The sequence below is a fragment of the Pichia kudriavzevii genome, chromosome 3 (genome assembly GCF_003054445.1).
Source record: "Pichia kudriavzevii chromosome 3, complete sequence".
NCBI classification, from domain to species: domain Eukaryota; kingdom Fungi; phylum Ascomycota; class Pichiomycetes; order Pichiales; family Pichiaceae; genus Pichia; species Pichia kudriavzevii.
The window spans coordinates 2,504,534-2,516,465 of record NC_042508.1 but is presented as its reverse complement, the minus strand read 5'-3'; the positions used below and the strand labels follow the sequence as shown (position 1 = coordinate 2,516,465).

Here is an 11,932-nt window from a genome sequence, read left to right as displayed (position 1 = left end):
ATTCCATTCGAGACGAAGAGCATTAATACTACCTGGTCTGATCGTTCTTCTGCAATGATCAGTTCACTTATATAAGAAGAGAGAATTATCAATCAGTACTACAAACATGTCAAACTAAGCAATGATAGAGGTGGTATTTTTTAGTTAGGTGCAATACCCCCTGGACTGTGCCTTTGAGGAAGACCTGCTTTTAAGGTTATGAACCTTAGCCAAAAAAAGCCGTAATTTGATTTTATTATCGAGTAGTTAATCATATTGAAGACATGGATGTTAATAGTCTAATATAGATACAACTTTGGATTGTTCAGCGCAACAATTGCTGATATAAGGCTATATTTACTCGAAAAAGTGGGTACGGATTACGATAACCTTTACAGTGAGTTAGTTTAAATTATACTCGGAGATGGGGCTAGTATACTTGTTACGCTCACGTTTCTCTTGCTATTCACCATACTTTTGATCTGTTCATACAGACTTCTAGCAAGCAGGAAGATGATGGATACAGACGGGGCTTGGTTCGTTTTGAGAAAATTACCTATCGAAATACAATCGCATATAGTTAATTTGTCATTACGGAGATGGTTCAACATCTCCGAAATCGTACTATTTTTGATTAATAACTATGAAAACATTGAAAGTGACTCATTTTTGAGCATGGTATTCCTGAAGAACTTGAAGATATCAATATACAATAACAAATGGATCAATTTTAATTTTGATGTGTTCATTGAAGATCGTATGCAAATTACAAACAAGATTTTAGTATTTGAAAAGTTATTAAAGAAAGGAAAAATTACTATCTCAAAGTTCAAAAGACGTTATTCTTCAGATGGGATGAATTTAATGTATGAACCCCAATATTTCCAGGAGTTATTTGACTTACACTATTACTCACAGAATAACCATTTCTACGAGCTCTCAAATGAAGTATCCGAACAAGTCTTACCTAGATCATTTCACAACAAAGTTGAATTGAGTACATATCAATTGGCCACCAATTTAGGTAACCCAGAAAAACTCATGGAAATTAGTTCTAAAGGGGAATATACATTTGTGATTCATCAATTTGAAATATGGAAGCTGGAAGATTGTAGCTCTATCAAGAATTTAATAAATTCAATTTTGAGGGTTGAAAATATAAGAATAAAGTTTGAATTGGAAGTTCACGTTAATATGGGGTTGTTAAGCAATGAACTTTTTTGGAAAATTTCAAAGAGACTACTTGAATTAGAAACATCTAGTGTTAAAATTTATATAAACTTGGCGTTGGATAATCCAATCAATCCACCATGGTGTCACAGTGTTTCTTGTCATGGTTTCAATGAAAATGACGATAATTGGATAATGTTTCGATGGATTGGAACTGATTTGATATATACCGGTAATTTAAAACATATCATGGAATATATGAACAAAGTGGACACAATCGCCGACAGAAATCTACCATCCCAATGGTTTGAATTTCTTCCGGATTTTGTCAAAAACATAAGGTTAAGGTTGGATGAAGACTTGGGGGAAAATGAAGTTTTTGAAATCCCCAAGAATTTGGATGTTTTGACAATTGAAAACTTTGATAAGCCGTCCGAGATTGATTTTAAGTTCCTTGAAAACCCCAACAATTATAGAATAAATGCTTTACGGGTTGATATCTTGATCGAGAAATGCGAAATACCAATTAGAAACTTCAGCAGATTAGCAAAGAATGTGCAGAATTTAGTGTTCGCTTCAGATGGCGTTGAGAACTTTTCAATTGATGAGTTAAGTTGGGATTTCAAGGAGACTATTACCGAATTAGATTGGGTTCGATCTAATCTTAAACTTAAAAACACCAAATGGAACAAAATTGACTCAGAGTTAGAGATGAAAAAGTTAAACTTTGAGTATGTGAAAATATAAATAAAGACTTCTATAAACTAGCTAAAATTATATATTTGGGAATAAGTAAGTTAAACTTTATTTCTTCGTTACAACCTAGGATTTCAACGCTTGATCGAAATCAGCAATCAAATCTTCCACATTTTCGACACCTACAGAGACTCTCAATAAGGTCTTTTTTGCGTTTTTATCCGTGACAGCTCTCCATTCAATTAAAGATTCAACACCTCCTAAAGAAGTGGCATGTTGGAAATATTTAAGTTTTGAAGGCAAGGATTTTGCGTTTTCGGGAGTATCCAATTCGATAGAGAAAACCGGAGCATGACCGCCCGTCATTTGAGCATCAACAAAGTCGTCTTTCTGAAGAGAAGAATGATAGATACTTGTAATTTTCGGATATTTAGCTCTGTTGCTAGATAGATATTTAACAAGCTTAGTTGCGGAATCACTCTGCTTTTCAATTCTTAATTCATACGTTCTTAAAGATCTCAACAACAGATAAGACTCCAAATTTGCAATGTTGGTACCGAGGACAACCCTATCACGAGCCAATTGTATTTTTACTGCAGGATCTTTAGTAACTAAAACACCGGCCAATAAATCAGAATGTCCACCAAAATATTTAGTTACAGAGTGCATAACCATGTCAACATTAAAATCAAATGGATTTGACAATGGAGGTGGGGCAAAGGTGGCATCGACTAAAGTGAAAGCGCCAATTTCTTTTGCCTTGGAAACATAATAGGCGATGTTATGAACACGAGAGAAGGGATTTTCAGGTGTCTCAATGTGAATCAAATCACCTTTAGCCAGCTGATCTAACTGATCTAAACCGACGATTTTCAGGTTATAGTTTCTCTTTAAGAGTTCCAATATACCATGACAGCCATGGTAACCGTCACCAATTGCAACAGTTTTAGGATTAAAGTACATAATTGCAGCAAAGAAGGCACTTAAACCAGAATTATATATAACCGTCTCACCACCTAATAGTTCACTCATCACTTGCTCAATCCTTGCAGAGTTTGGGTGTCCAATTCTAGAGTATATTGGTGTTGAAGTAGAAGGGTCGTAAGAGTCGTTTTGGTACTCTGTAGCAGGAATGATATCATCTGGGTCATCCGGGTAGCGGAATGTTGTGGTTACATTAATTGGTGGAACAACATCTGGAACCCTGTTTAAGGATTGATCGGCATGAATCGACTTTGTGCTGATGCCTGGCATTTCTGTAGTATAATTTCTTGGTTGTCTCAAAGAAACGTTACCGAAAAAAAAAAGGGCAAAAAGGAGAGTAGATACCCACTTTAAATACAATTCACAGGCTACTGCACCCTCCAAGTGTGGTAACCAAAGCCACACTTTTAGGTTTTTATTGTTGGGAACCAGTAGTTCCAATGCTGCACATTACTATCTCTCAACTTTTCCAGATATCTAGGGGGCACTTTTGTGTTCATTTATAGCTACATTCTGTGAGGTGGCGAAGTTTCCCCAATGGAGGAGAGAATACTCTTGTAATTGAGGTGCAATGTAGAGATATAGCAAGTGTTTATTGTGTACACCTCCTCCGGCATCGGGATTTCTTGTTAGGGAAATTTTAAAGTGGAGGGGTAGGTCTGTATTAGAATGTTGAGAAGTGGGGGGGGGGGGGGGGGGGGGGAAGAGAATGAATTTTTTTTATTTTTTTTTCTTTTATAAGATTTTTTTTTTTCAGGTTTTAAATTCTTTTGTATAGAAAAAATTATTCTTCAGTTGAAAAGGTTTATTTTATCTTGGTGATATTACTTTCTTGTATAACAAAAGACATATTTCCTACCAGACACCGAAATAAAATGGCCAAAAAAAATAGAAGTAATGGGAAATCAAGTTTCTCCAAAGGGAAAAACTCTAATGTTCGTTCCAAGACAACAGTGAAAGAAAATTTTAAAGATGCAATTCTTGATGCATCCAAATTTCTTAATAGTAGATCCTCCAACGTTGATAATGATGGAGAGGGCGATGAAGTTCCTTTTGATGATGAAGAATTGGATTCTGATAACGCATTGGGAAGTGATGATGATTTAGATGACTATATGTCTAAGACTAAGGGTGATGTCTCTGAAAGACTAAACGAATTTGGTGAAGATGAAGATGGCTGGGAATCTGTAGATGAGGGTGAGCTAATGACGCTCTCTGAAATTTGGGACAGAGATGATTCTGAGCTTAAAGTACAGAAGAGTAATTCTCAGAGCAAGCAGCATGATAAGCTTGTTTTCAACGAGGATGATGACGACTCCTCTGCTACAGAGGGAGAGGGAAGTCATAGCGAAGACTCAGACTCTGAATCCAACTCTGAATCTGAATCTGATTCCGAAGATGATCCATTTGATGAAATGAACATTTCCGAAGGTGAAGAAGTGCAGCTTGATTCAGTGATGAAGAGTTTAAAATCGAAAATTAAGAAGGATCCATCCGAGAAAGCCAAAAAAGTGTTGATCAATGATAAACTAAATGAAAATGAGTTTTCCCTACCTAATTTGGGTGATTCTCTTTCTTTGGACGATATGCTGGGAAACCTAGACGATGAAGAACAGGATAATGAGAATGAAGAGTTAATCCGTGATATTGCGAAGCATAATAAACAATTAAAAGAACTAGACAATGTTGAGTTAGATGAAGATGAACAAAATAAGCTTCACAATGATGAGAATTCGGCATTTGCTATTCCGTTGCCTGTTAATATCCAAAAACGTCATGAGCGACGTGCTGCTTATGAAATTCAAAAGGAACAAGTCAATCGGTGGAGAGATATAATTGCACAGAATAGAGATAAAGAGGTGTTATCATTTGTCCCTGAAAAACCCCAATTAGATAAAAATTCAGCCTTCAAAACCGATAATGATATTGCTGTTAATGACTTTGAATCCAAATTAGATAGCATTATAGACCAATCGAATTTAGAGTCAAAGAAAACTGAAGATTTATTTGAAAATATAGAAACAGCAAAACTATCGAAGGCTGAAATGCTGAAACGTACCAACGAATTGAGGCTAATGAGAGAATTGATGTACAGAGGTATGAAAGATTCCAAAAGATTGAAGAAAATTAAATCCAAGGCTTACAGGAGACAACTAAGAAAGGAAAAGATGAAGGAGAAGATGTTGATTTCACAAGTTAATCGCCAAGAAGATGGCAGCGACCTTGAAGAGGATAAGGAGGACTCGAACTATCATCGTGCAAAGGAAAGAATGACTTTGAAACATAAAAATACCTCTCAATGGGCCAAGCAAATGATTAAGTCTGGTATGTCGAAGGATAAATCAACCAGGGATGAAATTGAAGAAATGATGAGACAAAGTGAGAAGCTAAAGCAAAAACAGTTGGGTAAAAAGGATGGCGAAAGTAGTGATGATGAAAGAGATTTGTCCGACCTCGAGAATGACGTTGATAATGTCGAAAATTTGGATAATGAAAAATTGTCAAAGATTGGAAAAGGTGTCCTAGCAATGGATTTTATGAAGAATGCCGAAGAAAGAGAACGATTAGTCAAACTGAAGGAGATTGATAATTTGAAAAGATTAAGGGATGCCGAAGACTACGAAGATATTCAAAATGGAGAAGTAGATGGTGTTAATGTTTCCATGAATACTGGTAGAAGAATGTATACACCTGCGGCTTTGGTTGCATCTGCCGAAAACCGTAAATTGAATGAAGAGTTAATGAAAGAACTGGATGAAGAGGATAGTAGGTTGTTGCAAAATAGATTAAAGAAGGACAAAGAAGAGAGATACAAACCCACAGTTATTGAAGAAAGAGGCACCAGAGACAATGAAGGAACTGGTATAAGATCAGAAAGTGTGGAAGATGATTCTAATCCATGGTTAGCAGAAGGAGATTCTGAAAATAGTGCTGATGAGGAGGATAGAGGCAGAGTTTCTAGCAAAATCAAAGTTGTTGATGCTTCATCCTCAAGATTAGACAAGTCGGAAGCTAAGATTTCGAAAAAACTTTTGAAGAAGAATACTGGCAAGAAAAAAGAAAGTACTGATGGTTTAGTTTCTATTGAAAACAAAGAGACATTGTTTATAGTAGACCCGAAGAAGAAAGCTGTTAAACAAGATCAGAAAAGGGCAAGTCTAGATGAAAAACCTATTCGCTCCGATGATGAGTATGAAAGTGACGGTGATGATGTTGATGACAATCGTATGTTTAAACAGTCCGATCTAATCAAGGAGGCATTTGCAGGAGATGACGTTTTAATAGAAGAATTTGAGCAAGAAAAACGGGAAGTCGAGGAAGAGGAAGGGGATAAACAAGTAGAATTAACAACTCCCGGTTGGGGCTCCTGGGCAGGTCAAGGTGATGAAGATGATGGTTGGGGTGTTCCAAAGACAAAGAAACGGAAAATCGTTAAGACTATTCAAGGCGTCGTTACCAAAGATAAGCGGCTTGATAAAGGTAAAAAGAATGTTATAATTAACGAAAGAATCATCAAGAAAACAACTAAATACCAAGCTGATAAGGTCCCATATCCTTTTAAGACATGGGAAGAGTACGAGCGTTCTCTTAGAACTCCGATGGGTAAAGAATGGAGCACAACAAAGACCCACCAAAAGTTGATTACTCCAAGCGTCATCACCAAATTTGGTTCTGTTATTGACCCACTTAAAGCTCCTTTCCACGAATGATCAGTCACATTAGTACATGTAACACATATTTGCTTTTGAGAATATGGAAACATATGTTCAAAAGAGGGATGCTACTGTATATTTTTTTTTCTTTTGAAAAACTGAAAGACACACACCTTTTATTTGTACATATAAGAAACCTTTTCTATACTATTGAAGAACTTATTTTGAAGTCAGTTAATACAATATTTACATCTCGTACAATGGAAGTCGTGCATAAAACTACATCTAGTCAACTAGATCAAATATTTTCAGATGGATGCAAAGAGATTTTTTTCATAGGCAGATTACTAAGAAACAAGGACAGCTTTGCTAGTCAGGTATCGAATAAAAGTTTAATGAATTCATATAACGGCCATAGTCTCAAAGTAGAAGCTTGTATGTCTACTATAAAAATTATTCTATTAAAATTAAAGGCATGGGTTGTCACGGTTCTCGAAATTAGGAGTGGTAAACACATAATATGTAGAAACCACCAAGAAGCATCAGACTACCAATCTTGGTATAAGGATATTTTCGATAAGGACTACAGTGATTTTGAGGGTGAGGAGTTCGAATTAGACAACCTGTTGATCTGACGCGTGCGAGCTCCCATTTTGTTTGTACTAAATATCGCTTTGTTGATTAGTTACTATTTTTTTTAACTTTTTTATTGTCTCGACAATTGGTATACTGTTAATTAGACCTACTGTTTACTACTTGGTATAGCTTTATAACTTTTGTGACCTAACCATAATGACCTCTGTACCTGTCACTTTTGAGGAACTACAGGATTTTATCCAGGAACAAGAACGAATATTAACCAAAGAGATAAAATATGATGATAAATTCAGGAATGCCCTTAAAGGAACAAAAATAAAAGTAAAAGAAGAAGAAATGGAAGCAATATTGAACAAAGTTAACATCATAATGAAGAGGAAGTATAAATCTATTTTTTTTACTCGACAGTCTAGATTTCAAACTATACAACAGATAATTCAATTGGAGAGGGAAAACAGACAAGATAAAGCAAATAGTATGAAAGATATCAACAAACTTTTGAAGATTTTTGAACAGAGGGTAGATGGAGCACTTGTTCAAGATCCATTGAATGGAAGGCTTTTTGAGTTGATTTCCGAATTGCCAGATTCCAATTTTTTGGAAACTAATAGCGTCGAGATAATTGATGAGTACGATAGTATACGTGAGAGGCTGCAATCTAATACCGAAAAGATTGTGCAACTACAGAAAGCAAACGAGGAAATAGATTTCTTGAATGAAAATGTACGAAGCCTTCTTGACCATAGTTTGGCAAATAGAGAAACCGAACAAGAAGATAATATAGATCAAAACATTGACTCTGAAATTGAAAAAATGAGGCATCTGCTTTCCTTGGCCAAACATAACTAACTATCGAGAAGCCCAAGGCTGATTTATGGGGATTTCTTTATACAAATTCTAAGGACAACTATAATAGCGGTGAATTATTAATAATTTTTAGTACATTTTTTCTAAACTAATTCAGTTTATAATGTTAGACAAAAAATTATACAAGCTGAGCAAGTTCAAGTAGAGAAGAGAATTTAGCTAATCAACACATTTAGTCGAATAAACCGAAACCCATGTCGTCATCAGATTCTTCCTTTGCTTCTTCAACTTCTTCTTCAGCAGCAGCTTCACCGGAAGCAGCAGCACCTGCAGAAGCACCTGCAGCAGCAGAACCAGTAGAAATAGATGCTAACTTGGTTGCACCTTCTGCAATTAATTCATCAACAGACTTACCTTCTAAGGAAGCTAATAATAAGTCAATGTTGGATTGTTCAACTTCAGAACCAACAGATTCTAAAAGAGTCTTAATGTCAGCAGCAGATGGAGATGCGTTACCACCTTGTTGTAATAAAAGATATGCAGCTAAGTACTTCATTATGAATAATCACGTTTAAGCCGTTAATATGAGCAGACTATCCCTTAGGCAAAAGAACTCTAAAATCAAAAGGAAGAACAAATGTCAACTGTAAAACTCTCACAGTAGAAGGTAGCTGAAAATTTTCCAACCACTCACAAAATGTTCACAAAGACATGGGAAATGGGCGTTTTGAATTTCGCATTTTCACAAGTTTTTTTTTTCCTCGCCAAAAAAAAAATGGAAAAAATAGAAAGTAAAAAAAAATGGCTGTGCAAAAAGAGGGTTTGCATAAAGTCACGTGCTCATGCGCAACCCTGATATATAGCACGTGATACATAGTTAGGCGGCTAACCTTTGTGGAATTACCTTTTTCGGTAAGCTGATAATTCCTGATATGTGTTCATACATGGATACATCTACACCATAGTAGAGTCCATTTGAAAATTTATTTGTTTGATATTTTAAACACAGATATGAAGGAGAGATCATTACTACATGACTCATTGAATGAAATATTTCTCGGGTCTGTCTCCGGCGCATGTGGGAAATTGGTAGAATATCCGTTTGATACAATTAAGGTAAGACTTCAATATTCACAATCACTTGATAATCAGCTTTATAATTCGACATTCCATGCAATCAAACAAACCTTCCTAAATGAAGGTATTGTTAATGGGTTTTATAAAGGGCTGAAGATACCATTGATGGGAGCAGCTCTCGAAGCTTCTTGCTTGTTTTTCAGCTACAATATCGCTCAGGATTTCATAAAGCTTTACAAGGGAATACCCCTCGGCGAAGAACTAGGAAATGCTGGCAAACTAGTATCAGGTGCATTCAGTGGTATTGCAACGTCATTTGTATTGACTCCTATAGAGCTTGTCAAGTGTAAATTTCAGGTTGATAATTTGAAGTCCAATAGTTCTATTTGTGATAACATTAATGACAAAACCAGTTTGACCAAGTCTACTACAGCAAACAGCAAATCAGTTTCACAGATCACGTTTAATTTAATCAAGAAAGAAGGAATCATAGGATTATTTAAGGGACATACGGCTACTATGCTAAGAGAATGTGGAGGCTCAATGGCTTGGTTTGGGAATTATGAATTTACTCTCCAGTACTTTGCGGGGGGGAACAAGGACTATAAGCCCAAAGTGTGGGAGTTGATGGTTGCAGGTGCAAATGCAGGGATTGGCTATAATTGCATATTGTTCCCAGTTGATACGGTAAAGTCAATTTTACAAACAAATGAAAGTAAAGAATTAACAGCCATGAGGGTCATCAGGCATGTTTATAGAACAGCAGGTATTGCGGGTTTTTACTCTGGGGTTGGTATAACGCTGTTGAAAACAATTCCAACATCAAGTCTGATGTTTCTAGTTTATGAAAAGTTGAAAGAAGTAATATGAATATTCAATGTTTTCGACCTTTCAAAGATGTAATTATTTATAGATAAAGGTAAAGATAGAAATAAAGATAAGAATACAACCGGCACTTTGTCTCTTAGTCTAACAATAATCACTATACTTGGGGGGATTTTCTTATTTGAAATTGGTTAACCGTCTTTCTAAGATGTCGGTGATTTCCTGACAAAAGGTTCAGAGACAACACAACAAACTTCATAAATTCCTCTTTGAAGTAAAAAATTAATCCGGCACTCAAAACACTTTGTAATAATTTAGCATTTAGCCCCCCATATAATGCACTAAGACCTTCATTCTTCAAGATATCAATCAGGGTAGAAAAACTATTACATTTGTTCTTGTCCAAATGCATTCTAGAACGAATTGTATAATAAGGATAGGTTATTAGAATGGCTATTAGCTTACCCGCCGAGCCAAGAATTAATGCTTCTAACGACGTGATATTGGTTACCAATGCTTTTCTGGATTTCATCTTCACTCTGACATTTTTCAATTGTTCATATACAGTGAATTGGATCATTGGAGATAAAACAAGAATTAATGCTGGTCCTATACCTGCAAAAAGACCTTTTAAACCTTCTTTTTGGAAGATTTCCTTAATCACCTGAAAAGTGCTTCTATTAGTTGGCTCAGTTTCTCCATTGGTACTTGCTTTATTATTCACTGTCATTCTGGTATTTGCAACCCATATAGGATTCGTAATTACTCGGGAAACAACACCCGCAGCCAACCCAGTCACCAAGTTATCTTTAACGTTTAACATACCGCCATTGATTTTCTTATAATGTTTGCCAACTAAACTGTATACATAATAATATGCAAAGTTGACTGCAACTATTCCGATAAGTGCAGACTCCAAACCATTGTAGAATTTCTTAGAGTGTTTGAAAAGGAATCTAATTCGGCTAATGAGTTTCGCCAATACTGCCTTGACTTTATCTAAAATCTTAGTTTTATCTCCACTTATAGGTGAAGCTGGTAACAGTTGTGTCATATTTATGTCATTCTTTTCCCTTTCGGTATCTTTTAGTTCGCTTTTCGCTTGTGCATTTGTACTAAGAGTAACCAATGGATAGGTGATGGTCATTGAAACGAGTCCGGAAAGACCGCCTGCTATCGCATGAGAAATATTTCTATCTGACATAATTTCAGTCTTTTCTTGCCCAACACTTATGGTATTCGCCTCAGAAAGTATAGATATATGTATTCGTCAGATCCAGCATCTATGTCTACTCTTTGTTTACCATTTCTTAAGCTCCAGCTTGCATAGATATTCTTGTACATTTGATAAGCGCGCTTCGACTTGCCTAAATCGTGAATCGCCTCTACATTAGTGCACCGGAAGGTGGGAGGTATCTCAATCAACTTCTTTTTCCCTGACCACGCCTACATGAATCAACTGTTGCAGTAAAAGCAGGATAAGTGCACGCAAAACAACAGAAAGCAATGAGTGCACCTGCAGGCCCAACAATCAAAACATTCTGGAAACAAGGTTTGTTCCTATCGGCAGTTGCCGTAATAGCCGCATATTCCGTTAAACAGAACGTCACTATTCGTCGGAAAGCTCAATATGTGAAGGAGGCTTCATCGTATGATTCGTTGATGCAAGAGAGAGTTCGAGAGAGGTCTGGTGATACCATTTCCACAGTGAAACCTGGGTTTCCATTACAGAAGGAGGGAGAGAGTGACTATCAAAGAAAAAGCGAGTATGAGGGTGCTGGTTTGAGTTACAGGTCTAGAAGAACTGGTGATAAATTTACTTGGTCTCATTTTTTCACAGATTATTCAAAGGATGATAAAAAGAAAAATGAGTGATTTATCGCCACAGTTCAGCGTAAATTTAATTTCTTGTACATGTATATATAAACTTTCTTAAACTTAAGATGAGTAACTTTGAACCAACTAGCACAGCTTAAAGAAGATTTTCTCAAAATCAGATTAACCCTTCTATAAAAACAAAAGCTATGTTTGAAGCCTAGCTTACAAAAATTTATTTATCTTCAGAGGTTCGAAAAAAAGAAGCTACCTGATTAACACTGTTGGTTAAAGGATGAATTGGAAAAAAAAATAGTGAGAGGACGTAA

General features: G+C 36.0%; 9 protein-coding genes across 9 annotated transcripts; 6 read left to right on the top strand and 3 right to left on the bottom strand.

Annotated features, from left to right (window-relative positions):
* Positions 1-492: 492 nt before the first annotated feature.
* C5L36_0C11640 (uncharacterized protein) lies at positions 493-1,896 on the top strand (the record flags this gene model as incomplete). Its single annotated transcript, XM_029466875.1, has 1 exon — positions 493-1,896. One exon carries the CDS (start codon positions 493-495, stop codon positions 1,894-1,896), a length of 1,404 nt encoding a protein of 467 aa, XP_029322735.1.
* Positions 1,897-1,971: 75 nt separating this feature from the next.
* C5L36_0C11630 (uncharacterized protein) lies at positions 1,972-3,099 on the bottom strand (the record flags this gene model as incomplete). The annotated part of the gene is made up of 1 exon (XM_029466874.1): positions 1,972-3,099. The coding sequence occupies one exon, from the start codon at positions 3,097-3,099 to the stop codon at positions 1,972-1,974; it is 1,128 nt and encodes a 375-aa protein (XP_029322734.1).
* Positions 3,100-3,704: 605 nt separating this feature from the next.
* On the top strand, positions 3,705-6,539 carry C5L36_0C11620 (uncharacterized protein; the record flags this gene model as incomplete). Its single annotated transcript, XM_029466873.1, has 1 exon — positions 3,705-6,539. One exon carries the CDS (start codon positions 3,705-3,707, stop codon positions 6,537-6,539), a length of 2,835 nt encoding a protein of 944 aa, XP_029322733.1.
* Positions 6,540-6,592: 53 nt separating this feature from the next.
* On the top strand, positions 6,593-7,117 carry C5L36_0C11610 (uncharacterized protein; the record flags this gene model as incomplete). Its single annotated transcript, XM_029466872.1, has 1 exon — positions 6,593-7,117. One exon carries the CDS (start codon positions 6,593-6,595, stop codon positions 7,115-7,117), a length of 525 nt encoding a protein of 174 aa, XP_029322732.1.
* Positions 7,118-7,274: 157 nt separating this feature from the next.
* C5L36_0C11600 (uncharacterized protein) lies at positions 7,275-7,928 on the top strand (the record flags this gene model as incomplete). The annotated part of the gene is made up of 1 exon (XM_029466871.1): positions 7,275-7,928. One exon carries the CDS (start codon positions 7,275-7,277, stop codon positions 7,926-7,928), a length of 654 nt encoding a protein of 217 aa, XP_029322731.1.
* Positions 7,929-8,118: 190 nt separating this feature from the next.
* On the bottom strand, positions 8,119-8,442 carry C5L36_0C11590 (uncharacterized protein; the record flags this gene model as incomplete). Its single annotated transcript, XM_029466870.1, has 1 exon — positions 8,119-8,442. One exon carries the CDS (start codon positions 8,440-8,442, stop codon positions 8,119-8,121), a length of 324 nt encoding a protein of 107 aa, XP_029322730.1.
* Positions 8,443-8,897: 455 nt separating this feature from the next.
* Positions 8,898-9,833, top strand: C5L36_0C11580 (uncharacterized protein; the record flags this gene model as incomplete). Its single annotated transcript, XM_029466869.1, has 1 exon — positions 8,898-9,833. The coding sequence occupies one exon, from the start codon at positions 8,898-8,900 to the stop codon at positions 9,831-9,833; it is 936 nt and encodes a 311-aa protein (XP_029322729.1).
* A 112-nt stretch (positions 9,834-9,945) lies between these two features.
* On the bottom strand, positions 9,946-10,992 carry C5L36_0C11570 (uncharacterized protein; the record flags this gene model as incomplete). The annotated part of the gene is made up of 1 exon (XM_029466868.1): positions 9,946-10,992. The coding sequence occupies one exon, from the start codon at positions 10,990-10,992 to the stop codon at positions 9,946-9,948; it is 1,047 nt and encodes a 348-aa protein (XP_029322728.1).
* Positions 10,993-11,294: 302 nt separating this feature from the next.
* C5L36_0C11560 (uncharacterized protein) lies at positions 11,295-11,663 on the top strand (the record flags this gene model as incomplete). Its single annotated transcript, XM_029466867.1, has 1 exon — positions 11,295-11,663. One exon carries the CDS (start codon positions 11,295-11,297, stop codon positions 11,661-11,663), a length of 369 nt encoding a protein of 122 aa, XP_029322727.1.
* Positions 11,664-11,932: the final 269 nt, after the last annotated feature.